At 42.4% G+C, this 15,175-nt stretch overlaps 1 protein-coding gene across 3 annotated transcripts in view; it reads right to left on the bottom strand.

Moving 5' to 3' along the window:
• Window positions 1–1,422: 1,422 nt before the first annotated feature.
• Ttc8 (tetratricopeptide repeat domain 8) overlaps window positions 1,423–15,175 on the bottom strand; it is a 61,468-nt gene continuing 47,715 nt past the window's right edge. For all 3 annotated transcript variants that reach the window (XM_051196440.1, XM_051196441.1, XM_051196442.1), the window contains 5 exons: window positions 9,400–9,539; window positions 8,002–8,176; window positions 7,598–7,720; window positions 4,840–4,923; window positions 1,423–2,316 (listed from right to left, as the gene is read on the bottom strand). In XM_051196440.1, coding sequence (XP_051052397.1) covers window positions 2,200–2,316; window positions 4,840–4,923; window positions 7,598–7,720; window positions 8,002–8,176; window positions 9,400–9,539 — 639 coding nt within the window. In that variant the 3' untranslated portion in view covers window positions 1,423–2,199. The remainder of the gene's footprint in view (window positions 2,317–4,839; window positions 4,924–7,597; window positions 7,721–8,001; window positions 8,177–9,399; window positions 9,540–15,175) is intronic.

Below are 15,175 nucleotides of genomic sequence, written 5' to 3'. Positions count from 1 at the left end.
TGATAGTCATTCATGTTCATGTGCATTGTCAACAGTTCATTCCTTCTTAAAGCCAAATAGTATTCCACTGTATGGCTGTATCAGTTTGCCCGTGTATCTGTTAATAGGTCTTTGGGTTTGGAGCTATACCAAATAAAGTTGCTACAAAATTCACACTCAATTTTTTAAGTGAACATTTTAAGAATTCCAGTTGTTTACACAGTAACCAGAACTCAGTCTGGTCCAGTTTTAAACTTTCAGCTATGCTAATTGAGTTTTTAATGATATTTTCATGATGACTAATGATGTGAGCATCTTTTTGTGTGCATGTTGGCCACATATTATATAACACAGTTAATGAAAGCCTAGAGACAGATATTGAGGTTCAAGCTTCAAGCTGAAGATCAGAGAAGCAAAGCAACCAGCCACTAGCTCTTACTTCTACGCTCAGACTAAAAGGGTGAATTTGCTTCTCACATTCACTTGTGTTTCAAGAGACCCTTTGCTTCTTCCTTTCATACCTCCCTAGTGCTGGGATTAAAGGGGAGTGATCCCAAGTGCTGAGATCACCTTTGTGTGAGCTGTTTCTCTTTAGGATTGGATCAATTTCATGTAGCACAGTATAGCCTTTTGAGCTAACAGATCCATCTGCTTGTCTCTTGAATCCTGGGATTAAAAGTGTGTGCCACCACTGCCTAGCTCTATGGCTAGCTAGTATGGCTGCTAGGATTAAAGGTGTGTATCACCATTGCCTGATCTCTATGGCTTGTGGCTAGCTTTGCTTTCTGAACCCCCAGGCAGGCTTTAATAAATCATAAATAATAAGTCACCACATATTATATGTCATTTTTGATGAGGTTTCCACTTATTTTATGGTGCTCTTGTTTTGTTGAGACAGTGGCATGCCTTGTAGCCCAGGCTAGCCTCAAACTGCCCCCCCCCCCGCGCTACTGGCACGCACTATCATCTCCAGCCTTTTCATTGAATTTTGAGTTTCATTCTCAGTGAAGGTCATTTATAAAATACATACTGCAAACGAGAGCATTTCCTCCCAGTCAGTGGCTTATTTTTTTACTCTCAGTAATGTCTTTGGAAGCATGAAAGTTTTAAGGTCAGATCTATGAAATTTTTTTTATTGTGACTTTAGAGTTTCAGTTAAGAAATCACAGTGTGACATGAATTTACACATATTATTTATTCTAAAACATATCTATATATATACATATATACAAACACACATATACATAGATATATGTATGTACATTCATAACTTGTTACAAATTTACTTTTGTCAAGACATGAACCTGTGAGCATTTGGGAATACATTAGCTAAAAACTTGCAGTGCATCATTTCAAGTAAACTTAAACAGTTTGACTTATAAGATAAATGGGCTTTTAAAAACTAACTTGTATTATCAAAGATAAATGAAAAAGAAACTCATGAAAAGTGAAAAAATATTTTTATATACACAAAGTGAGTCAGTCCCAGAAAAACGTATGTTGTATGTTTTCTCTAGTGTGTAGCTTCTAGATTTTACTTAGATAATTAAAATCAGGTGCATACAGAGCCGGGTAGTGGCGGTGCACGCCTGTAATCCCATCACTCATGAGACAGAGGTAGATGGATCTCTGAGAGTTCGAGGCCAGCCTGGTCTTCAAAAGGAGTTCCAAGACAGGCTCCAAAGCTACACGGAGAAACCCTGACCCGAAAAAATAATCATGTACATACAGATGATAAGAACGTGGCTATGGAACTGGCTAGGGGACAATGGGAACTAATGCGAGGAGGAGAATATGGTTGAAGTGAACCCAATATACATGATACAAATGTTTAAAAATGTCTGTATCCAACAATGAATGTTTTAAATTGAAGAGGCAAAACTAGAAAATGCTTAAACCTTATTTTTAACATATTATTTTATAAAAACAACAAAGTGCTTATGGTAGGTTCTGGTTTACAGTCTTCTTGTTTGTTTCCAGATAGGGTTTCTCGGGCTGTCCTGGAACTCACTCTGTAGACCAGGCTGGTCTAGAACTCAGAGATCTGCCTGCTTCTGCCTCCCGAGTGCCGGGATTAAAGGTGTGCCACCGTCACCTGGTTTCTCTGCTGCCTTAGTCGCTCTGCATCACACTATTGCTGTCAACACACACAGTGCATTCTTTTCTCCTGTGCACCGACATGTCTGACTTCATGCCGACATATTTGGCTCCAAGGACGGATCAGAGCATAGCAAAGTGCTGCTTTAACTGCTTAATTAAGTGCTGTGTGTCCACGTGCTCTGGGAATGCGGCCTCAGACTTCTGAGCAGCAATATAGCTTCTCTGAAGATCTCCAATCTGTAAGAAATACCCATCCGGAAAAAGAGTAAGCTCTACATGCTGGAAAAATGCCCCAAGAGTTCTTAAAAGTAAATTGTTCCATTATGCTACCTATAGTTTAAGAACTACGTCACCTAAATTATAAATCCATCATAAAAAAGAAGAAAATAAAATTATATAAATAATATGTGCTCCATTATAGTTGCTTAGTTATGAATTAGAAGTGTGTGTTTTCTCTCTCTGCCGCTGATAGCACTGAAGTATAAAAGGGCATTTGTATGTCCAAAGACCCAAGTCTGTGATCTAGAATAAATACAACATGCAACACAGGCATTTTGATTAGTATAGTATCTCTTAGTCAGGAAATTTAAGTAAAATATATTAACTTAAGATATAAAAGCTGGGTGCTGGTAGACACGGAGCTTTAATACCAGCATTCAGCAGGCAAAAGAAAGTTGATTTCTGGGTTTGAGAACAGTCTACAGAGTGAGTTCTAGGACAGCCAAGACTACATAGAGAAACCCTGTCTCCCCCCAAAAAGCTGGGGGAAGGGAGATGTGGGTAGATAGCTCAGCAGTTAAGATCACTGGCCATCCTTCCAGAGGACCTGGGTTTGATTCCCAGCATCCACATCTCCAGTTCCAGGGGATATGATACCTTCATACCAATGCATATAAAATAAAATTAAATTATTTTCTAAAAGATAAAATTATGTTCTGAGAGGTTCTAAGTGATACTAAACACAATAGTGTTGGGCAGATAGCTGATTTTTAGGTTTATAAAGGATATCTCTAATGTTCAATGAACTCTGTTTATGTCCAAAGAAAAATAATCTGCCTTCATTCATATACATACTTCTGAAATGACAAAAATGTTTAATACTCACACACAAAAGAAATCTAGATGACTCAACTCTGATGAGTTTTTAAATAACATATATATTTATTTTAGATTTAAATTGTTTCCTTTTAAAATTGTGACATGACCAACATTATTATTTTATAATTCATCAAAGCATTGCCAATATTACTATTTTTTTCTGAACTACCTTGTAAGAGTGAAGAATTCTTTGAGCTAAGCATCATTAAGCTGCACTGATCCTCAGGTGAGCTGGCCTTCCTATGATAAAGTGCCTGCCTTTAACTAAGTCATAGCATGGGGCAGCAGGGGACGACGGAAGAGCTTCACAGCAGCTGGGCTTAAGTCTGCAATCTCATATTGATTGTCATGTGGCTCTAGGGAGTGACTTCGTTTTGTTTCAGATTTGCTTTTTATTATTTTTAATTGTGTGCAGGTATGAGTGTATGTAGGTATGTGGATGGATGTGTGTGTGCAGGTGCTGCCTAAGCCAGAGATGCAGAATCTCCTGGAGCTGTTGTTACAGGCAATTGTGGGCTGCCTGCTGTGGGTGCTGGGAACCAAATTCTAGTCCTTTGGAAGAACAGCAAGTGCTTTTAATCACTGAGCCATTGCCAAAGACCCCTGCTATTTGGGTTCTATTAAGACTGGGTCTTGCTGGTCTAGCCTTGAACTAGTGACCCTCCTGCCTCAGCCTCTTGTATGTTGAGTTTTACAGGCATGTGCCTCCATACCCAGCTCCTATGGATGCCTTGCAACCTCTCTGAGCCTCAGGTTCCACAAGAATGAAGTAGAAGTTTCTGTCTGTTTCAATCATTGCTACATCTTCCATGATGACCACAAGGCCTAGTACAGAGAGGCCCAGGAAAGAAACTTCCTGTGTTTTGGAGAGGATTCAGGAAAGTGGTAAAGCCCTTCCAACAGAAGCTGGCATTTAGCAACTATCCTCCAAATTGTAACTTCAGTGACAGCTTTTTCTATTTTCAAAACAGACATGGGTGGAAAGTTTCATATTCATGCTATAAAGATACCGTGTTTATGTCTTTAGTCAATAAAACCCTGTACTATATCACAAACATTTTGAACTCTTTCTTAATTCTCAAGACAGACTTGCTTTTCATGGTAAAAGTGCTGATTCCCCAGTACCCTAGCTTACTTGTTTATATTTTATTAAAAACAGCTCACTAGTCTTGTTGACTTCTGGATATTAACTGACTAGCAACAGAATATTAATAGTTACTTTTCCCCCATATTGCTTATAACTAAATAGCATTCACCAATATTCTAATTCATAGCAATCTTGAGAAAGGTGTGGTGGAAATATGATATTCAGATAACATACAGGATTCCCTTATTGTAAAAGTCAATTATAAACCCTCCGTGGACCAGGAATTATCTGACATGTGTTCTTTAGTGATTAAATGTGGTATTTTAAAATGTAAGAGATTTCTCCTGCAATTTATAGTGGTGTCTTAGTGATACCCAGTGATAATGTTTATTACATAATCTCCTCAAGTGAAGATATTTGTGATAAAAGTTTTTAAAAAGTCATTTCTTTCAGATTGAATAATAATCAACCTTCTGTTCAGAAAGATAAGGTTAAAATGTATTCCATCTGTATTTTTTTAAAGCACGAAAGATCAAGAATGTGTCAGATGATAAATTAATAAAGGAAGAAAATACCTTATCAGAGACTGTTGCAAAATTAAAATGTGGCTCATACATATGGGGTGCTAATGATGATGCAGTTTGTAAGAGTGCTCTTGCCTGTGGGGAAGGAAGAAAGAAAAGACAGACATATGAGCACATGTCAACACTGTATCTGTGATTCCTTTAGCTTAAAACAAAACTTACCTGGGACAGGACCTTAAAATGATCCTGTGAGAAATACAAATGACAATGATGTAATGAACTATATCTTACTCTGGTTAGTCTGGCAAAATTATGTTTGTGATACACACACTTCAAAAGAGAGAATAAGAGAACTGAAAATTTAGGGTAGATATAAGTTATTTGAGAACCACTGCCTCATAAAGTTTGCACTTCGGTATGATATACAGTCAGAAATATAATCTTCTCAAAGCTTAAGAAAAGTCTTCTTGACTTAAGCTTTGTTGTTGATGATCAACTTAGGAGGCTTCAATTCTCTGTTCCCCAATGACAGCTTAAAATCAACCCATTTCAAAGTCCAGAGTTCTACACTGGATGAGATCAAGCAAGCAGTTAGTACCCTGCTGACCAGTCTGCCAAGTGAAGTAGCAACAGGAACTGACAAGCTTTCTCTAAAGTACTCTCCTGGTGATGGTTACTATTGCTGTGAAACAACACCATGACCAAAAGAGAGTTGGGTAGGAAAGAGCTTATTTGGCTTATACTTCCACATCCTAGACCATTACTGAAGGGAGCCAGGACAGGAACTCAAGTAGGGGAGGAACCTTGAGGAGCTGATGCAGAGGCCATGGAGGGGTGTTGCTTACTGGCTTGCTCCCTATGGCTTACTCAGCCTGCTTTCGTATAGAACCCAGGTCACCAGTCCAAGGATGGCACCACCCACAATGGGCTGCGCCTACCCCATCAATCACTAATTAAGGAAATGCCCTACAGCTGAATCTTATGGAGACATTTCTTAATTGAGTTCCCCTCCTTCCCAATGCCTCTACCTATTGTCAGGTTGACATTAAAGTAGCCATCACAAGTACTCAAAGCGTAAAACTTAGGCTACATTTCACAGGATCATGTTTTGTAGAGAACATACAGTAATAGGAGATGGCAATGTGTGTATTATCACAGTTCATAAATGCCACTGAACAATACTGCCCAACCCAAAACTTACATCCATGACCTTGAGAACAAGTTCATGCATCATTTTTTAATGGAAAAAAAAGAGACACCAACTCATATAAGACAGTAGATACTAGGTGTTACCAATAAAATGGGGTGAACATAAAACTTTTAAACACATTTGAAAACCCGGACTGGTGACATGGCTCACCAGGTAAGTGCACTTGCCATCTGATGGCCCAACCTTGATGTCCCAGAACCCACATAGTAGAAAGGGAGAAAAGTGAGAACTAGCTCCTACAAGTTGTCCTTTGACCTCTACATGTGTGCTATGGAATGTGCACATACTTGAGCACATGTACACACACACACACACACACACACACACACACACGCCACGGAATGTGTCCATACTTGAGCATATGTATACACACAGACATGCACAAACCATTTCACTGTACTGAGATTACACATGCATACATGTTGCAAATGGCTTTTTGTCGTTGTTTGAGACAGGATCTCTCTATATAGCATTGTTTTTTAGGTGGGTGTTGGGGATCTGAACTCAAGTTTTCCTGCTTGTAAGGCAAACATTTCGCTGACTGTGTCATCAACCCAGCCCCGCCAGGAACACTGACTTAGACTTTCCATATGCCAGGTGCTGTTCCCAGTGCTGAGACTACAGAAGTTACGGAACAAAGTCCCTGCTTTCAAGCAGCCAACAGTCTACTCTACACACCAATGCCTAGGAAGACAAGTAAAAGAAAACAGCATGAGAGGTACTAGGCCTCCAGGGCTTTTCTTAGCTTGATGTTTGGATGGCTCTTCTAAGACACTTAAGACTCCAGTGAGGAAAAGAAACTTGTTGTGGCAAGATCTGGGGGGACAGTGCAAAGGCTGAAGGGGGACAGAGCTCTGTGTGTCTGCAGAGCAGTGGATTGTTTGTGTGCCTGAAGCCAGTGAGGAAGGAGCACACAGATAGTCTCAAAGGTAGAGACCAGAATAGGGCCGGTACAGGCCAGGATGGGAAGCCTGGGCTTTAGTTCAAATGCAAAGAGAGAAGGAACTGGAGGATTTTTAACAAAGCAGTAATACAATAATATTGTTTTATAACAAAATCCATTAGGCTATTCAGAGGAGGATATGCCAGAGCTTTATTCATTCATCATGACGTCACTCAGTATTCTTTCTCATAGTGTGGGGGGAGGGGTTTGCCGGGGTGATGGCTTAGTCAGTAAATGCCACCCCATCCGGTGTGTGTGTGTGTGTGTGTGTGTGAGGGAGACCAGCTGGGGGGCCCCTGGGATGGTGCAGGAAGGAGATGGATGTGTGGTAGGTAGAGAAGAGGGACCACACTGGGCTAGGGCTGATAGGACTGCTGAATAGTGTGGGTGCAGGGGTGTGGCAGGGCAGCTGAATCACAGGTGGGAATATGATGAAGGTATACAGTATTCCCATCAAATCAAATGTTCAATTTTAGCCTCAGAGAAGTGAAGGGACTTGCTCAAAGTCACACAGCTAGTGATAACAGAGCTGGGAGTCAGGACCAGGCCTGCTAAACCCCAGAGCGATTTTAAAAGTGTAACACATAATGATGGCTAAGAGTCAGCTTTCCTCTGAAGAAAGCCAACTGCTCACTGTGACAATGCAGTTCCCTGACCTGTTCAATGTGACCCTTCCGCATCTCCAGCACAGCTAGGTTGTTGTAGGCCTCCGCGTGGTGGTTGTTGTGGACCAGGGCCAGCCTGAAGCACTGATGGGCCAAATTTGTGTCTCCTATTCCCTGCAAAGAAAAACACGTGAAGACGCAGACTCCCCCACCACACACACACCCTCCCTCACTTTGCACATAAATCTTTCTGGCTACATAGAGAAACCGAGTACCAATCCCAGCATCAAAATGTGAGTTCTGTGCATGGACTTAACTTGAGGATACTAAAATCTCTAACTTATCAGTTGGATTGATGATATCTGAGAATATCTTCACATGAATATATGGTGACCTTTTCCATAACAGGAAACATGCACATGCATGTACCACACACACACACATACAAAACATACCACAGCAATGTGCCCCAGGTTGTACCAGACATCAGCTGACTCATCTTCATTTTCAGCCAGGGAAAGGGCACGTTCAAAGGAGGTCAGAGTCATGTCATACTGCTGGGCATAGAAGCAACACAGCCCCAGGTTGTTGAAAAGCTGGCAGTTATAAACTCCCATCTGCAAGAGGCGCCTTTCCAAAGAGGAGCACAGAAGTCACTGTTAAGACTGCCTTATAAATGTAGTTACAAGTGAGATTGTTTAATCATGTTTAGATCCCTGAAGAACATTAACACAGACATGTCAACAAGGCTTGTAACTCGTCATAGGGCACATGCCCAGGGACAAGGCCAGAAACGTGCTTTGTTTCCCCTGCAAAAGTTATTAGGAAGAAAGACCTTCAGTTGTGCGCCAGTGAGTGAGCCTCAGCCATGGAAGGCGTGGCTGTGGATGGCTCTCTGTGTTCCCCACCCAGCTTTCCCATGGCAGCTCAAGAGCCCCACTTTGCTTCTGAGCATCATTCACCCAACACAGTTCAAATACATAAACGAAAAGCCAGCCCAGCTGCTTGAGAAGCCCATGACCCACTTCAGGGGTGGAGCGTACGGCCAGCTGCACAGCGCTGGATGGCATCTGTTTACTTTATGTTCCCAGCATGTGTCTGGAAAGAACTCGTCAGCTGCCAATCTACTCTTATTTATCACAAGGGCTGAAACCACCAGGTAAAAATGAATTTTAGTGACCAGTAAGGTGGCTTAGTGGGTAAAGGTGCCTGCCTCCATGCCTGATGACCTGAGTTTGATCCCTGGGACTCGTAGTGGAAGGAAAGACCCGAATAACAGGGAAGTATCCTTTAACCTTCATAATCATGCCACCTTGGCATACACACTAATAAACAGTGAATGTCATGTTTTACAAAGGTATTTTAGAAGCCACAGGAGGGAATAAAATAAGTATGAGCTCAAACAGAACCAGCGACCATAGTTGACTTAGACTTGGAAAAAGCTGAAAACACCTCACAAAACAGGTAACCCTGTTTTACATCCTCATCAAGGTTCTGAACACAGGGCACTTACACACCCTTTCTGCTCCAGCCTCTGTCCTTAGGTTTTGTGGTATTAAGAGGCAGTGACAGTGAGAAATATTTCAAGTAGCTTCTTAGCCTCTGTTGTTTCTTGACAGCCATCATGAACTCACACTGAATTAAGATGAAGGCTTGGCCACGCAGGTATGTTTTTCAGGATGCTGGTCTGCACAGCCCCAAAGTACCAAGTACCACTTTAATGCTCAGACATCAGCCGAAAGATACAGTTCTTAGACTTACACACATGTGGCCTCTCTATAATTTCTCTACATTGTTATTCCATCCCTTTGCTGTTTCGCCGACTTTCCTGGCAGAGGCGATGTGATCCCCACCTGTAAAACCGGAGTGCGACCTCTGGCTGGTCAGAATAAAAGTGGTTGCTTCCAATGCAGGCGATGGCTTCCGCGTGAGTGTTGTCTTGTTTCAGAACTTCTTTGTAGTATTCTGCTGCGGATGAACTATTGTTCATTTCCTATTCCCCATCCAGACAGAAGAGCAATGCATTATTAACACTGGACAAGAAGCTGCCTTTTTTTTTCTTTTTCTGACTAACTTCGTTCATTCAACAATATATACTCTGAGTCTGCCATATGTCAGACTCTGTTCTAGACGGTAGGGACGAAATACGAACAAAAACATGAAGTCATCGTCCCCAAGGAGGTGACAGCTGGTGGGAAAGAAAAAACAGATGAGTCAGTCTAATGTCAGGGAAGGGTGAGCACTGTACAGAAACAGTGGCGGGGACAAGAAGAGCAGGGCCCGGGGCTGCTTGTTCTCAGGCACCTGGGAAGAAACCGTGTGTAACAGAAGAGAGGTATCAGCGCCAGCATTTGTGGGGGAAAGTCTCACTTGGCAGAGGGACTGAAACACACAAGCTGAAAATGAAAAACACTTAGAAGAAACGTTTCCAAGTGAGCCTGGAAAGGGGGCCAGTGCCCAGGAGACCAGAGAGGCAGCCAGGGCCCTTCGCGGCCATGTGGACAGCCTCAGACGTCACACTAAGCTGAGGGAACATCAGAGAACTAGAAATAGTGGCACACATCAGGTTTGACGGGTCACCTGGTGGCTGATGGTAGACCGTACGGTATAGGGAGACAAGGCCTAAGAAAGACCAGGTCTAGGGTGAAACGAAAGCCTTCTACAGTGCTTGTATACACGTGTGAAACACCTAGTAATCACAAATTAATGTCTCTGATCGTTCTGACCTACAAAAGAAATCAGGTTTGCGGAAGGAAGCTGACACAGATGACCTTTATTGGGGCAAGAAGCATTTTGATGAGGGACAGTTACCTCAGGCCCCAAAGTGGGAGAGCACCAGGAGGGATTACATCAAGGGAGGCCCTCACCGCCCCAAAAGGAGCCTCGTGAGGCAAGGTATCCACTATGCATAGCGGGATGACAGTTCTGAAGGAAAAGAGCCTTCAATTTCCAAGGACAAAGGTGGTTTCTGACTCTTACAGGTTCTCAGGGTGAGATGGGGTGGGCAAACTCCATGCCATCAGATCTGGCCTGGCCTATATCCCAGGAGTCACAAGAAAGAGAGGCACTAAGTAAAAGTACACAATTCAAGGTTATCCTAAGTCCAAGAACTGAGGATCTGGGCTTATTCATAGCTGCAAGTAGACAGGAGGGAATGGAATTCATTGTAATTCATTTTGTCAGCTCTGTCCCAGAGCTGAGAGGGGTGTGGCCTGAGTTCCAGGATGGGGCAACCAGCAAGCCTGTGACCTAACACTAATTTTATTAAAATTTGAGGCATATTCTCACATGTTGCCCAGTCTGGGCTTGAACCTGAGCTTGAGCTATCCTTCTCCCTTAACTTCCTAAGTGGGTAGACTACAGGCAAATGACATCACACCTAGCTCAACAAATATTATTAATAAAGGTTACCACCTCTCAAATCTACCTCAAGGCCCAGTCCATCCTCCAGGAAGCTTTCCTTATGTCCAAACCTACACAGATCTCAAGTTATATGACATCCACTGTCACCCACACACCTGTTCTCATCACAGGAGATTTGAATCATCTTTTTATCAAACCCAAGAGACCCCACTGACTGGAAGAAGCACCCCACATTGCTTCCTTAAACACAGAACTTGTATTTGGTACAAGATTCACGTAACCAGGACTGTACCCCAGACCACATTTGCATACTTTATGCATATAAAGTAGTATGTAAAGTAAGTTCTTTCACACAGAGTCAATTTCTTCCAAGTCCCCTTTTCAAGTAATATCTGTAAGCACTTGGTGCTTTGCTTTTTAAATTTTATACGTTTGTGGGATAGGATATGCGGCCTTGGCAGGCACATGGTGTAGATTGACTGTATAAGGCTAAGACACATGTCTGCATCTTCATCTACTTCTCATCCTTGCGATGAAGAGGGTTGAGATCCACTTCAGACTGTGGTGCTCCTTAAAAGTGCTCCTTGACAGTTTTTGTGAGGCTACTTAGCTACAAGGATCAAAAGAAAATGTGGTATATATAAACACAATGGAATACTATTCAGCCATTAAGAAGGCAATGTTATGTCATTTGCAGGAATATACATAGGACTGGAGATCATCATGTTAAGGAAAAGAAGCCAGGCTCAGAAAGACACGTATGTTTTCTCGCGAATGTGGAATCTAGACTTAAACAAACAAAGAACAAAAAACAGACTTGAAACAGAAAAGCAGAGAGATGATTGGGGGAAGGAGGAGGAAGGACAGAAAACAAGGATGAGGTGGTAAATAAGACCAAAGTACATGGAACCCACTACTTTGTACAGCGGCTACATGGTAATGAAAGGACAGGTGCTACATATTGTTAGATACACTCCAGGTCAGAGATGTTCAAATATGGAAATGGGGTTTTGTGTGTTTATATGCACGTGTTCTACTGTGCGTACAGATGCATGTGCACGCGTATGGGCATGCATATGGAGGCCACATGTCAACCGTGGTGATCACTCTTCAAGTGCCAGCCATTTTTGATGTTTGAGACAGGGCAGTTCATTGGCCTGGGAATCCCTGTTAGGCTTGCAGACTAAGTGCACTGACACACTGTTCTTTCTCAATGAAATGGTCAACTGCCAGCCAGAGCACGTGTTCTTTCTTGTGTGTGACATACTTGTGCACACATTTGTCTGTGGAGGACAATGTCAATGTTCACCCTACTTTCCTTTAAGAAAGGAAGCTAGGACTCACTGGTTTGGCTAGACTGGCTGGCCATCGAGTTCTGGGAATCTTCCTGGCACTACCTCTCCAGTGCTGAGTTTACAAGTGCACACCACCACACCTGGCCTTTTTTTCTGTGGGCTCTGAGGACTGATCTTGAGTCCTCATGATTGCCAGGCAAGCACATTACCGACTGAGTTATCACCTCAGCCCATTGTGTGTTTGCACTTTCTGACTAACACATGTCACATAGATCATATAATACCCACTCCCTTTTTGGTGAGCCTTGGCTTCTTTACATTTTAACCAAAAGAATAGAATATGAGATATCTCTGCATAGCTGCACACTGTAGAGAGAGATTCCAACCTCTTCTTGGTGACAACAGCTCTCAGGTGGCTGCATCAATTACTCCCCACAGCAGTGTTCACACGTGGGGTCTCTTTCTTCACACCCTTGACAGCCTAGGTTCCGAGAAACTTCTTCCCCTCTGCCAATCAAATCAAGTGGGAAGCGGTCTATGGCTGGTTTAGCTTTTAACTCTGTAATTCATGTAACACATGAGACACTGTATTTACTTTTCTGTGAGCTGCCAGCTTGTGTCCTGTGTGTGGTTTCTGATCCAGCCTGCCTTTTGCCTTCTACCATTGGGATTCTGTGCTGCTACACCAGAATAATTTATAATGAACAGAAATTGCTCAGCTATGTTTTAGGCTATTGAGGCCAAGATCAAGAGGTGGCATCTGGTGAGGATGTCTCTGACAGCCACCTGTCTTCTTCCCCAGGCATGACAGGCATTTTCACTGGGTGTCATTTGACGTTTTACTCTTTTGTCTATTGTATTTGGGGGGGCACCACCCAGCACCCAAATAAATCACACACGAGTCTTACTCTTACTTATGAACACTGGGCCTGAGCTTGGCTTGTTTCTAGCCAACTTCCCTTAACATAAATTAACCCATTTACCTTTGCCCTCTGGGCCTTTGCCCTTTCCTTCTGTATCTTACTTTTACTCTGTGGATGGCTGGGTGGCTGCCCCGACATCCTCCTGGACTCGTTCTCCTGCTATTTATACTCTCTGCCTGCCAGCCCCGCCTATCCTGGCTCCTGCCTTGCTATTGGCTGGTTGTTCAGTTCTTTATTAGACTATCTGATGTTTTAGACACGAAAAGAATCACAGCTTCACAGAGTTAAACAAATGCAGCATAAACAAAAGTCTCACACCTCAAAATAATATTCCCAAAACAACTGGGTGCTGGCTTAACCCTTTTAGTTTGATTTTATTTACTTCTGGTACATAGGATTTTTTTTTTTCTTTTTCTTTTTTTTAGCTCACAGAGTTCCACCTGCCTCTCCCTCCCCAGTGCTGGGACTGAAGGCTTGCACCACTATGCTTGGCTTCAGTACCCAGGAAATTTACATAGGGAATAACAGTTCTCAAATATCAGACTTTCCTGTTATGGCTTTATTACTTGGTTTTGTTTAAAAAGCTTCTCTTCAGCTAGGAGTGAGTGATAGATGTCTCAGTGGTTGAGAGCCCTAGATGCTTTTCCAGAGGACCCGAGTTCCATTCCCAGCACCCACATGATGGCTCACAAGAGGTTCTGAAGCTCTCTTCTGGTCATGAGCACGAAACAGGCACTGTGGTGCAGACTTACATCTAGGCATTCTGATTTATACAAACAACATGCCTGTGGTTTTTTGTTTTGTTTTGTTCTTCGGCAATGTTCATGGCTTCTTTGCTGGATGGTTTTACCTCTCAATTTGATACAACCTAGGAACCCCTGGGAAGAGTCTTAATTAAGAATTGTTTAGATCAGGTTAATGTTTGGGATGTCTGCGGGGGTGGGGGGTGGGGGTGGTGTGTCTGTATTGACTCTTGCTGTAGAGAAGACCCAGCACACTGTGGGTGTCACCATTTCCTAGGCACAGCATCCTAAACAGTGGTTAGGTTAGCTGGTGGGATGTCTGTGGGGGCTGTGTTGACTATTATTAGATCAGGCTAACCTATGGGATGTCTGCAGGAGCCTGTGTTGACCAATGCTACAGGGAAGACCCAGCATACTGTGGGTGTCACCATTCCCTAGGCATGACACCCTAAACAGTATAAAAGGAGAAAGCTAGTTGAAAGCAAGCTAGGATGTGTTTATTTTCTCTTTGCTCTTAACTACAGGTGGGTTGTGACTAGCTGCTTGAATTCTTGCCTTGACTTCCCCTTGGTGATGGGTTTTAATCTGAAATTGTAAGATGAATAAGCCATTTCTTCCCTAAGTTGTTTTCTTTGGGATATTTTACCAGAATAGTTTAAAGTTTTGACATATCTGAGATCTGAGGACATGGCCTGGTCAGTAATATTTTTGTTGCAGAACCACTGAGGACCTGAGTTCAATCCCCAGAAACTACATAAAAAAGCCAGACCTGGTGACAAATGTGTGTAATCCCAGTGCTGGGGAGGCGGAGTCCTGGGCTTGCTGGCCAGCCAGGCTAGCAGTTAGCTAGGCTAGACTAATTGATAAGCCCTAGTCTAAAAAACAAGTTAGACAGTTCCTATGGCCTGACCCAAGGTTGATCTCTGACCTCACACATGTGCTCATACATGCACACACATACACACAATTTAAATCTGGCTGAAATCATTGTTTTAATATAAGAAATATTTGCTCACTTGTTCTAATTTTAAAGTATTTGATTAATAATCTAGTTACTCAATTGACAACAGCCCAACTTTGTCACATCCTAAATTTTCATATGGACTCTCTTTTGGCCCTTAAACTTATCCCTACATCAAAACTGGCTAAGTCATAATAGTTCTAGAATAGATTTTTAATGACAGATACTTAAAATAACATTTCCATGTATGTAAATATCACCTCAAGTGTGTCATAAACTTGATATTAGCTAAGTGATTTTTAAAGTGGTTATTTCTGTACCAACTCATGTAACATGAACTATGA

Source organism: Phodopus roborovskii, unplaced genomic scaffold (assembly GCF_943737965.1).
Source record: "Phodopus roborovskii unplaced genomic scaffold, PHOROB, whole genome shotgun sequence".
Classification (NCBI taxonomy): domain Eukaryota; kingdom Metazoa; phylum Chordata; class Mammalia; order Rodentia; family Cricetidae; genus Phodopus; species Phodopus roborovskii.
Note: the sequence above shows the minus strand (reverse complement) of the source record. Positions and strands in the feature narration are given on the sequence as shown.